This window comes from Daucus carota, chromosome 3, assembly GCF_001625215.2.
Source record: "Daucus carota subsp. sativus chromosome 3, DH1 v3.0, whole genome shotgun sequence".
Taxonomy (NCBI): Eukaryota; Viridiplantae; Streptophyta; class Magnoliopsida; order Apiales; family Apiaceae; genus Daucus; species Daucus carota.
Genome location: NC_030383.2, coordinates 50,878,337 through 50,890,572, shown reverse-complemented (window position 1 = coordinate 50,890,572; position 12,236 = coordinate 50,878,337). Strand labels below are relative to the sequence as shown.

Here is a 12,236-nt window from a genome sequence, read left to right as displayed (position 1 = left end):
TAATAAAATATTATTAAATAATAAATTAGAAACAATAAATTATATGTAATAAATTTCAAAAAATATACTCACGGGTGTACGTGAAATGAGTTTAAGGCTAGTAACTTTATAAATTTTTTTTTTATTATTTTATATTTAATATTAATTATTTAAACAAGATTCACAAATAGGTCTAGATGAGCCTAAATCAGTGTTGTAAAAAGCGCATTAAGCGACTGTTTAAACGGAATCGGTCCTAAAACACTTCGATTTTATATTAAGCAGGAGATTAAGCGTTTTTGAAAATTAAACGGACTATTAAGCGGATTAAGCGGTCAAAATGATGTTGACTTGCCGATTTTTTTAATTTTAAAATATTAATTTCTTTATAACTAAAATTATATTATAAAATTATAAAATATATTTTATTGAAAAATATTGGAAATTCAAATTCTTACCATGACATAATATTATTTTTAGATATATTAATATTATAACTAAATATTTAATTATATTTTATTAATTCACTTATTGATCCTCTTAAAATTTTGATTAAGCGTCCGCTTTACCGCTTAAGCGCTAGAAAATCCTCCACGGCTTAGAACCGATTTGCGTTTTTCACAACACGCACACACAAAATAATTAAGAGACTTATCTCTAATTTGGGACGAAGTTGGAAACAAAGGAGAACTAACACCACAGCTTCAACATTGAAATTTTAATAACGTTATATATCAAAATTTAAGATATTTGAAAATAAATGAGTGTTTGAAGATATCCAAGTTGTACTTTCAAACATGAAAAGAATAACAGAGAATGGAATATACGTTTTATGGGTCCTGGTCTCCGGCAATTATAACATACACATTCAGGGGATCAGATCTTTATTTCAATGGTTCAGATTCAAGCAATTTTTTTTGTCATCCGCTATAATTTTCTGCGGATCGAACTTCTTCCTTTTCGCGGAAAGGAAGAAGTCCGATCCGCGGAAAATTATAGCGGATAGCAAAAAAAAAAGTTTGAATCTGCACTCTTAAAATTCAAATCTAACAATTCTGAAGCTGTGTTGGTTAAGGTTTATACGACACATGGGACTATGGAACAACTAGTATTGATGTCCTAAGTTGCTTTTGTTAATAAAAACTTCGTTTACATTTACAGAAACACATTTCTTTTTTCTCACTTTTTCGTTTTCCTTCAAAACTGATTCCAAATATTATTATTTAGACAATAAAATACAATTATAAGGTCTATTGAACGAATTCCCATATCAAAATAGAAATAGGTTCCATGCCGTCCGCGCGTTTATACTTTAGTCTTAGGTTTATAAATTATTTTCTTTTATTATTTAAGTTAAACATAATAACTATCAATTAATCATCAAAATAATTCAACTATAATATTGAAAGATCATTATTGTGCTTATGCTTGTGAGTTACATTGTAGGATGTAGTGTACTACGATTTACAAAAATAATTAATCTACCTTTTGATAATCGATTATAATGACTATGTTGTGAAATATAATCTACAAATTATCGGATGTTTATAAATATTGTATAATCAAAAAAGTTAAAATTAAATGACTGCATTATATTTTGTAGACTCCATAAATTTGAATCTATCAAAATATTTTCTAAATGGGACACAGGAGTTTTAATTTTATTTGTAAGGAAGTTATGAGGACACTTGTTCTGAGAATAGATAATAATAAGACATTATCGAGTATGAGTGCTTTCTTGTATATTCATCCAACAACCTGTTGTGAAAAGAAATTACAAACCATCTCAGCTACTCAAATTCCACTAAAACTTAATAACATTTAGTACTAATAAGTTAAAATTGATCGTGGATACCGGATAGTATATATCCTGAAGAAGCTATGGTTGATGGTATTGATCGGATGATGGAAAAGCAGGAGAATGGGATGAAGATACATTGACAATACTGGTGTAATCACTAGTAGACGCGGAAGAAGAATAATTACAAGAGGCCGAAGTACCAGCTGATGAAAATGCAAACTGAGGATAGTAGTCCGAGTACTCAACTGGCTCATGCACTGAATATTGTGACATTGGTGCTCCCTGAGCAATGGGATCACGTGATGTGGAAATGGGAAAATTGGGATCAGGATTGGGAGAAACGATCCACTGGGGAGTTGGGGAATGAGAGGAAGATGAGGCTCGTGTGACGTTTTCGGGGAAGTTGAGCTTGGCTTTGCTGCCTCTGAAGTGGAGTGCTGCTACATCATATGCTCGAGCAGCTGCCTCAGCAGATGTGAATGTGCCTAGCCAAACTCTGGCGGCCTTGTGAGGATCTCTTATTTCAGCTGCCCATTTTCCCCAGGGCCTTCTTCGAACTCCCCTGTACTTCCTTGTTGCTTGTGCTTCTTCTCCGCTAGATGTTCCTTGACTGTAACTAGTATCCTGACTACTTTCTGAAAAATATGCAGCACATAAACAAAAGCACTAGCTGATACATGAACAAGTTTAATCGACTGCACATGACTCGCGAAACAGAAACATAGTAAAACCCTGTAAATTAATAAGGTCAGGACCACTAAATTTTTGTCCCTTCGCCAAATTGTATGAGCCATTTTGACTCAAAAGAGATGGTGGGTATTAAACGACGGTAGTTTATGAATGTGTGCTTGTAATAATCTAAAATAGATGTCATAAATCGAAAGGTCATTCTTTTTGCGACATCCAAAAATGAAAGTGATTCATATCAAACACAGGGAGTATAATTCATCAAGATCATAATTAATCGAGACAAATATGTACTGTCGCTACAATTTTGGGACAAAAATTCTGTAGATTAAATATTAATTAAATTTAAAAAAAAAAACAGTTTGACAATTGACCGTTACTATACTTATAAGAAATTGAAAAATGAGGAAGAAGCCGCTGACCATGCATCAAAGATGGTGATCCTGCAACTGACAAATCTGCGTAGTGAGAAAAAACTTGAGATTCTGGTTCAGAATGATGGGTAGGAAGGTGATGATAGTCTGCACCATCTTTTCTTCCACCACCAGCTATGACATGAGCCAATGCAGAGACCATGATCTCTTCTTCCTTATTCTTGTCTGCCCCAAACGTGGCTCCGCTTTGTCTTCCACTCGCATTCATCCTCGGAAACACTACTTGTATGTTGTGTCTAAAAATGAAACTTTTTACAAGTGCATAAAGAATGAGAGTGTGTGTATATATATCATTATCATTATCGTATATGGGTAGCAGTGATAGTCGTAGTCGTACATGGTGTGATGTGGTTTAAGTTGAATAAACTAAAAAGGAAAAAGTCAATTCACGGTTGATGTTTGTGGCGGTTGACAAATGAATAGGCTTGGAGCATGAGTTAATGAATGGAATATTGAAACAGGCTGATCCCATTCCCATCAAGTCTAAAGGCGGAACATCATGGACGGGATGTTGTCTTATGTTTGCACTTTCTTCTTTTTTGAACTCTTCTTGCTTCGGTGATTCAGGAATTCAGAAGTCAAAGTTTAGGTCAAACTGAATGAGGTCGTTGGATCTGCATGGCTGAGATTCAGAAGGAACTGGGAAGCCAGCCTTGTTTAATATTTTATGTCTTGTTTTATTTCCTCACGTTTTTACTAGTATTATATTACATTAATTATATGTGGTGGACTTTAATTGGAATGAGCTTTTTGTATTCACATCAATCACTCTATTAAAACATTCAACATAAATTGTCATATGTTGTGATGTACAAATTTTGTGTACACAATTATATGCACCCAGCACTACTCATATTTTATATCAACGTTATCACTAATATAACGCAATAATTTGTTGATCAAGAAATTCTAAAAATTTCTACTTGTCGATTTTATTAATATCGTTAAAGTATAATAGTGATTCGGCATCCTTTCATCGTAGAAACTGCATACTCCCGCCGCCCTGGATACTGTTTGCACGCATTTTAAGAATCTTGTAAAGTATATTTTTATAAAACAAAATTTATATTTATTTCTTTTTTTAAATAAAAATTAAACGTCAAACTTTTTTCAGGATTCTTTTAATATATATATATATATATATATATATATATATATATATATATAATGTAAGTATATTTTATAGAAGCGCGCGTCAAAAAATAAGGTAAAAAACCTAAGGAGTATATTTTATATGTATAGACATTAGTTCCATCACTATTCATTTAGCAAATATGTGTATCGATTTATTTTTAAATAATAATAATAATAACTAATTTATTCAAAAAGATAGCACATAAAAGTGTACACCTTTAAAAATGTACCTGTAAATTCAAACTATAAAAAATAATAATAGGTATCTCAAAAATATATCTCAAATTTTTTTTTTACAAATCCAATTTTATGATGTTTTGATTGGTTTCACTCATATTACTAATAATGAATTTGTATGCGTATAATTAATCACCCATTTAAGGTCAATCATGTGACAAAAAATAATTGGAATAAAATTTAGATCTCTCGCATTATTCAAACGTGAAACTGTAACAACGGGAATGACGTGGATTACTCTATTTTAATCTTTTTTTTTTAGTTTCGTATTCTCTTGTGCTTTAATTTTTTTTAGTTTTAAGCGATGTTTTAAAAATCCCCGATTTAATAGATTAATTTCTTATAATGTTGCCGACCGATTCGATATCTCAAATCTGATTAATTCTTATAAATCGTCAGCCGATTAGATTCGATTTTCGATTTATGTAATATTGGTATTAAGTCGGTCTATTGTTTTCATTGATATATCATTCGGTTACCTATATATTTATTCATTGTTTCATATAAACAAATATTTTTGCATTATAATTTTATATCTTTTTCTATTTCTATTATCCATAATATCTATTATATGTGTGTGAATTACTCTCTGTACAATTTGAATTTTTTTTTTGCCTTACTTAAATAATTTATTTACAAAACTTTTGTACAGGACTTATTAATTTTAGATTCAAAAAAATTTGGGTATCTGCTCTATCCTTCATATTTTAACATTTACAACAAATAAACATATTTGTTATATAATATTTAATTATACTTCTGTAATTATACATTATATTCAACTAGCACTTTTATTATATATGTAGTTTTGAATGTTTAACCATTTTTCATTATATAAAAAAATTGACAAATTTATATATATACTTATATTTATTTTGTATTTGATGTACTCCCTCCGTCCCTTTTTACATGTCCTTTTTGAAAAAAAAAATTGTCCCAAATTACTTGTCCACTTCTCTTTTCAAAGCAACTTTTTGTATGTTTTTTCAAAATGTAACAACGACTAGCATATATATAACACAACTTTATCTAATTCATTACATTTATTAGAGATATGTATGAAAACAAGATATCCACCTAACATTTTCTTAAGATGCGTTATTTTTTTAAAAGGGACAAGTAAAAGGGGACGGAGGGAGTACTTTCTTTCTTTCAGTTATCTAATATATTTATTATATATTGTAAATTACTTTCTTTTAATAACTATTCGCTCTGTTTTTTAATATTTGACGTGTTGACTTTTGACACACATTTATAGGTTAGGTAAGTTGACCAGATAGTAAAAACTATTATTTTTGATTTATTTTTTTTGTGAATCAAAATTTTAATTATATATTTTTATTCAGAAAAAAAAATTTGAAAAATAATATTTTTAACGACTCGGTCAAAGCACTAAAAGTACGTGTCCAAAATCAAAGTAATTAATATGATTCTAAAGTTCTGAATTTAAATGATTCTACGCCAAACCTGACCTGTATAAAAACCTTCTTAATATATTAAGAAAGCCTTCCTAAAATCTATTTCAAAAAAATCTACACATATATGTAGTGTAAATTTTTTAGAAACTAAATCCTTGAATCCTGAGTTAATCAAACGGTTTTTCTAGTGTTTGCACATGGGCACATACTAAACGCGGAATTTTATAAATTTGGAAGATTTTAATTGGCTCTCATATCTTAATAATGATAAACCCCCCTGCAAATCAACAACCAATCGAAACCTCCCAAACATATCAAATTTCGCGCCTAGCATGTGCCCACACACTGGACAAACACATGGGCACCCACTTCCATTGGGACTTGGAAGTTTTGTCACAGCAGATTTTAGTGCACATTAATACAAACAATATCTGGCAACTATTACACATCTACAAACACGTCGCCTTTCCATAATTAAAATCTTATCACAAAGATTTAACCATATTCAAACTGCACCGCATCAACGGAATATGTTGAAAGCAGAGTGTTTCCTCTCTGAAGTATGTGGGGGAGCTCCAAAAGCAGACTCACTTGTTTCAGATGTTTTCAGGAACTCTAACTTCCGCAAGCAATGCACTCATCACGATTGCTCAGGGAGCATACCATCTGTGCTAGTTTGGTGGTATCATCATCGTCTTGCTGCTTGACCTTTTCCTGTATTTGACATCAAGATAATAAGAAGCAATATCACGATGAACTGGTTTAATATGCAACTTAAGTATGCCATATATTTATTTACCTTTAACATGGAAGTATCCACTGTGAACTTGATGGCATCTGCTGCTGCACGAGATCGCAGATAGTACATCCCTGTCTTCAAACCCTTTTGCATCCAACAACAAGAATAGAGACATAAGTAGAATGAATTAATGTCAAAAAAGTTGTATATTATATACAAAATGAAGAACAGATTGCTATATGCCCTGCTTATCCACTAAAGTAATAAAAGTGAAGGCAATTCTAAGGTTAAGATTTAAGACAGTTGCCATCATTTCTGAGAATGAGCATATCCTTTGAAACAAAAAATAAGTCTGTCACTAGACAGACACGAAAGTGGATTATGTTAATGATGCCAAAATGTACAATGCATTCAGACATCCATTTAGGCATTGAGACAAGCATCAGCACACCGATTTATAAAGAAGGATTTGCCAACAAAAGAGTTCAGATATCAACAGGAGGATTATGTTTCTTAAGGTTAAGTAAGCTAATCCATAAATTATTAACATGCAAATTTGAGCATATAGCATACCCTGGACCATGCATGGAAGTGTAAAGAAGTAAGCTTTCCAAAGTTTGGTTGGTCCATGTGGATATTAAGGCTTTGACTCTGGTCAATGTAGCATCCACGATCCACAGCCATATCAACCAAAGTTCTTTGCTTAATCTCCCAAACAGTCCTGATTGCACACCAGTAAATTAAGAGGATCATAATAGTAAATAGTAGAAAATTACATATAAAATCTCCAATATACATACTTGTATAGATCTTTAAGCCCGTTGGGAATTTCAGACATTTTCTGTACAGAACCACTTTCATATATGATCCTGTTCTTAAGATTGGGTGACCAGAGACCCATTTCAGTCAAATCACTAAGAAGATGCTTGTTCACCACTACAAATTCTCCACTGCAACAAATAATAGAAAGGAGGATGAACAAAGGACACCAAACTAGAAAGAGCTACCAGATAATTATAGGGCATGAAACCTTAAAACTCTGCGGCTATAGATATTGGAAGTATAAGGCTCAAAGCACTCATTATTTCCAAGAATCTGACTGGTTGATGCAGTTGGCATAGGTGCAACAAGAAGTGAATTCCTAATGCCATTATCTGCAATCATCTGCCGAAGAGCATCCCAGTCCCACCGGTTTGAAGGTGTTACTCCCCACATGTCTGGTTGAACAATTCCCTGCCGGTAAAAAGATGTTAGTCAAATGTTGTAGGTAAAATGAATTCCCATCATAACAAGCTGCTTGTAAGGTTTACTAGAAACACCCACACCTGTCTTGTAAAATAAGAGATTATAATCATGAATCAGACAAGATCCTGTCAAAAAGAAGCTTAAGCCCAACCGCAGATCCAGATGTATACTTAATCGAATAGATTTAAGTATGGCACAGAAAATGCTATTAAGATAAAATCATAAAATTTTGGAAACATTGCAATACAGAGCAAAATTTCCAACTAACAAGGCGAACATAAACTAAACGGAAGCAGTAAAATTTCTTGACGAACAGCAAGAACTTGCCCAGAAATATACCTTACTAGCTGGACTTCCAACATATGTCTCATAAGGGCCCTCCTTTTTGGCCAATTCAGAAGAAGCTTGTAAAGCATGGTAGTATATTGTTTCAAAAATATCTTTATTCAGCTGCTGAGCCTTTGGCCACGGGAAAAATTGGAAGTTAGACCTCAATGATCTAGCTCAATTTTGGAATGAGATCACTAAAAATAAGTCCTTTTACCTCTGGTGAATCAAATGACATGCCAAGCAATATAAATGCATCAGCAAGACCTTGGACTCCAATACCAATGGGCCTGTGTCGTAAATTCGACCTTCTTGCAGTTTCAACTGGGTAATAATTAACATCAATAATCTTGTTAAGGTTGGCGGTAACTATGGTAGTAACCTGTCCCAAAAAAAGAGAAGAAATCAATAAACAAGACTGAAGTTTCATGGTAACAGTTAGATACAGGCATCTTTGTACATATAATGAGCAAACCTCTGCTAGCTTGTCAAAATCAAAGTATCGATTTTTAAAATCTAGACTGCCTACAAGCTTTGATGGTTGTGATTCATCTGGGACACCCTGAATTATACATATTTGAATACCCAAGAGTTAGCTAAAAGGATAAAAACCTTTGTCTGAGATATAAACTTTATTTATTTTTCACCTTTTCTCTAACATATCGAGGGAGTGCAATTGATGCCAAATTGCAAACAGCAGTTTCAGATGGACTCGTGTACTCAATAATCTCAGTACACAGGTTGGAACATTTGATTGTTCCCAGGTTCTGCTGGTTGCTCTTTCTGTTGCAGGTATCCTGAAGAAATAAGGATAACAGTAAGTGCTGATGAATTAGAAGGATAACAATATTAATAATGATGATGACGAAAACGTTGTTATTCATAAACCAAAGATGGCTCCAAATGATTACCTTAAACAGCATATATGGTGTCCCAGTTTCTATCTGGGATTTCAGCACTTCAAACCATAAAGTCTGTGCCTGGACAACCTTCTTAGCTTTGCCCTAAGTTCATTGTTTCTTAAATGTCAGTAACAAGATATTACACACACACACACACACACACACACACACACACACACACACGCACGCACACATAAGTCATTGTTCAAAGAAAATACTATAGAATCGAATCTAAAATTTGAATTAAATTCTAATTTTGAGCTAATTAACCTCTTATGATGAATAATAATAGTATCGAACATGTTTAATAATAAATTAAGATTAAAAATAACATGATTCTATGTAAAATTCATGGTGCAAAACTTATATATATGATTCTATTTTGGATTCCATTCTAGATTCTGTGTTGGATTCGATAATATTTTCATATTAATAATTTGGATGAGTTTGGATGTTAGATTTTATATATCAAGCTTTAACTGGTGTTTAACTATATAATCATAATCTTATTGTATTGTATGTCATTGTTGAAATATTTGATCAACAATTTATTTGACATAGATATATGTACATACGACATAACTAACACAACCTTGAGAAAATTACAAAAGATACCTCTCTTTCATATTTGGTATACAGGTTCTCAAACTCTTCACCCCAACAATCAGCCAAACCTGGAGCTTCATTTGGACAGAACAAGGACCATTCACCATTGCTTTGCACTCTTTCCATAAAGAGATCAGGGATCCAAAGAGCATAAAACAGATCTCGGGCTCGATGCTCTTCCTATAAGAAGTGCATTTTCATGAATCAACATTTTTTTAAAAGAACTTGCTACTTATCTGAGACATAAAAGATATATATATAGACATACATAAATACATGTATGTCTGTGTGTGTAAACAGAAGGCAAAAATTTCAGTTGATATGAAAGAAAATATTTGGAGAAGTCAGCAGATTATTAGCATACTAACTTTAAACCAATGAAATAATCCTACAAGATCTTACACACCTTTCCATGATTTTTCCTTAAATCCAGAAATTCATATATGTCAGCATGCCACGGCTCCAAATATGCGGCAAAAGCACCTAGACCAACAACAAATACATAAACATTCAATATATTGCCAAGCAAGTTAGCCTATCACATTAGATCATGTACCTTTCCTCTTGCCACCCCCTTGATCAACATAGCGAGCAGTGTCATTGAAAACACGAAGCATTGGAACAATGCCATTGGATGTACCATTTGTTCCACGAATATAACTACCAGTGGCACGGATATTATGAAGAGACACACCGATTCCTCCAGCTGATTTGCTGATCACAGCACACTCCTTCAAAGTGTCATATATGCCTTCAATACTGTCATCCTTCATACAAACCAGGAAGCAGCTACTTAACTGCCACAAAACAGCATGAGAAATGTCAGTGGACAGTGAAACAACTGTACCAGTACAAACCAATAAGACATAGAGTCCACCCACATACATAAATAGGACAACAGCAATACACAGAAGAATCATAATAATTGTGTAACAACTTTTAGGTAAAAATTACAAAACAGAATATGTAGTTGGCATACTTGAGGCCTCGGGGTTCCCGCATTGAAAAGGGTTGGTGACGCATGAGTGAACCATCGTTGGGACATTAGATGATATGTCTTAATAGCAGAATCAATATCATCCTTGTGAATCCCAACAGCAACTCTCATCAGCATATGTTGTGGCCTCTCAACAACCTTCCCTTGCACCTTTAAAAGGTAGGACCTCTCAAGGGTTTTAAAGCCAAAGTAATCATAGTCAAAGTCTCGATCATATATTATCTCACTGTCCAATCGAGCAGCATTCTGATTAAAACAAATCATAAAACTATCATTAGATTATAATGAGAAGTTGCTAACAATTATCAGTGAAAACTGGAATACAATAAATACTTTTGGTTATAATGAGGGTAATGAAACAGCCGACACATATTATTGGGCAACAGCATGTTAAAAACATCAATATTAAATGTATTTTGCTACTATCAAGAAACAAGAACTAAGATCACAGTAGTTAAGTTATGAACTTGATTTTAAGTAGACAAGTCACTTGATTCAATTTACAAAAATAAATGTCTTCAATACAAAAGAATTCTTACAATCAGTAAATCCAGTACATAACATATAGTCTATTTTTATACCGAATAAGAAGAAAATACCTTGATAATTATCTCATATACATCATCAGCTACAAGAGGTGCCGGCTGCCCCGATCTCTGGCTCACATGGCTGTACATGTCTTTAATCCTGAATCAACAAAACATATATATAATATACACATAAACACTAAGTGATAATTCTTACTACATACAGAATTTAAATATACACAAACCGATATTTTATACTCACGTCTCTGAAAATGATTTCTTCGTGTTCTTATGCAGATTCGAAACAACAATTCTGGCAGCCAACTACAAAGTAGAAACATAAATACATAGAAAATGAAATTTAAAACAAATTGAGCACGGATGAGAATTGATACTCACAGAGGCGTAATCAGGATGATTGGCAGTCATAGCAGCGGCGGTTTCAGCAGCCAATTCATCAAGTTGACTAGTAGTAACGCCTTTATAAACACCAGCACAAACCTTCTGAGAAACAAGCACCGGATCACAATGATCGAAACTAAGACCATAACTCAGTTTCTTCAACCGAGCCGTGATCTTATCAAAGTGAACTGGCTCTTGTCGCCCATCTCTCTTCACCACATACATCTTATCTTACTAGAGAAATTGAATTCAGTGAGGAATTATAGCAAACAGGTGAGCTACGGATGAAAGAGGGCTGAGAGGAATAAAATAGAGGTTGAGAGAGAAGTGTGCAGAGAAAGTTTTGAATAATTTAATGGTGCGGAAACTAGGGTTTGGTTTCCCTCTAATCAATTGAAATTTTGCCGCCTAGAATTAGAACAAGGGCGCGGGTTAGTTGTGAATGGACGCCTTTTTTATTTTTGAAATTGTCTACTCATTGTCTTTGGATGGCCATTGGCAGCCTGTTTGGCTATGGTTTAAATCATTCACTTAAAAACTTTAAATTATTACTAATCATTTTTATTTTTATCATTATATTTGTAATAATCTATTAATTATAAATAAGTCAAAGTTATCCAAACATATATTTAAACTCCCAGCTTATCATATTAAATTACGTTAAGTTATAAGTCATAATTTTAAATTCAGTCGAACGACTTTTAAATCTTTATATTTCCCATCTTGAACACAGAACGAAGATCCCGACAAAAGTTTGGAGAATTTATTTTGTCTAAAATATTGAAAAAATATATTCAAAAA

General features: G+C 32.9%; 2 protein-coding genes across 3 annotated transcripts; both read right to left on the bottom strand.

Moving 5' to 3' along the window:
- Positions 1-1,696: 1,696 nt before the first annotated feature.
- On the bottom strand, positions 1,697-3,167 carry LOC108213786 (ethylene-responsive transcription factor ERF113). Its single transcript, XM_017385575.2, has 2 exons — positions 2,890-3,167; positions 1,697-2,415 (listed from the first exon to the last, which is right to left on the bottom strand). Exons 1-2 carry the CDS (start codon positions 3,107-3,109, stop codon positions 1,859-1,861), a joined length of 777 nt encoding a protein of 258 aa, XP_017241064.1. The 5' UTR covers positions 3,110-3,167; the 3' UTR covers positions 1,697-1,858.
- A 2,781-nt stretch (positions 3,168-5,948) lies between these two features.
- LOC108212642 (ribonucleoside-diphosphate reductase large subunit) lies at positions 5,949-11,940 on the bottom strand. 2 transcript variants are annotated; one of them, XM_064089303.1, is made up of 17 exons: positions 11,433-11,940; positions 11,296-11,357; positions 11,106-11,193; positions 10,489-10,752; positions 10,066-10,306; positions 9,916-9,992; positions 9,519-9,689; positions 8,913-9,005; positions 8,649-8,798; positions 8,477-8,563; positions 8,219-8,383; positions 8,014-8,133; positions 7,460-7,662; positions 7,230-7,379; positions 7,003-7,150; positions 6,490-6,573; positions 5,949-6,404 (listed from the first exon to the last, which is right to left on the bottom strand). In XM_064089303.1, exons 1-17 carry the CDS (start codon positions 11,658-11,660, stop codon positions 6,306-6,308), a joined length of 2,430 nt encoding a protein of 809 aa, XP_063945373.1. In that variant the 5' UTR covers positions 11,661-11,940; the 3' UTR covers positions 5,949-6,305. The 2 variants fall into 2 exon arrangements, with proteins under 2 accessions (XP_063945373.1, XP_063945372.1); XM_064089302.1 differs by having other exon boundaries at positions 8,219-8,563; positions 11,433-11,810.
- Positions 11,941-12,236: the final 296 nt, after the last annotated feature.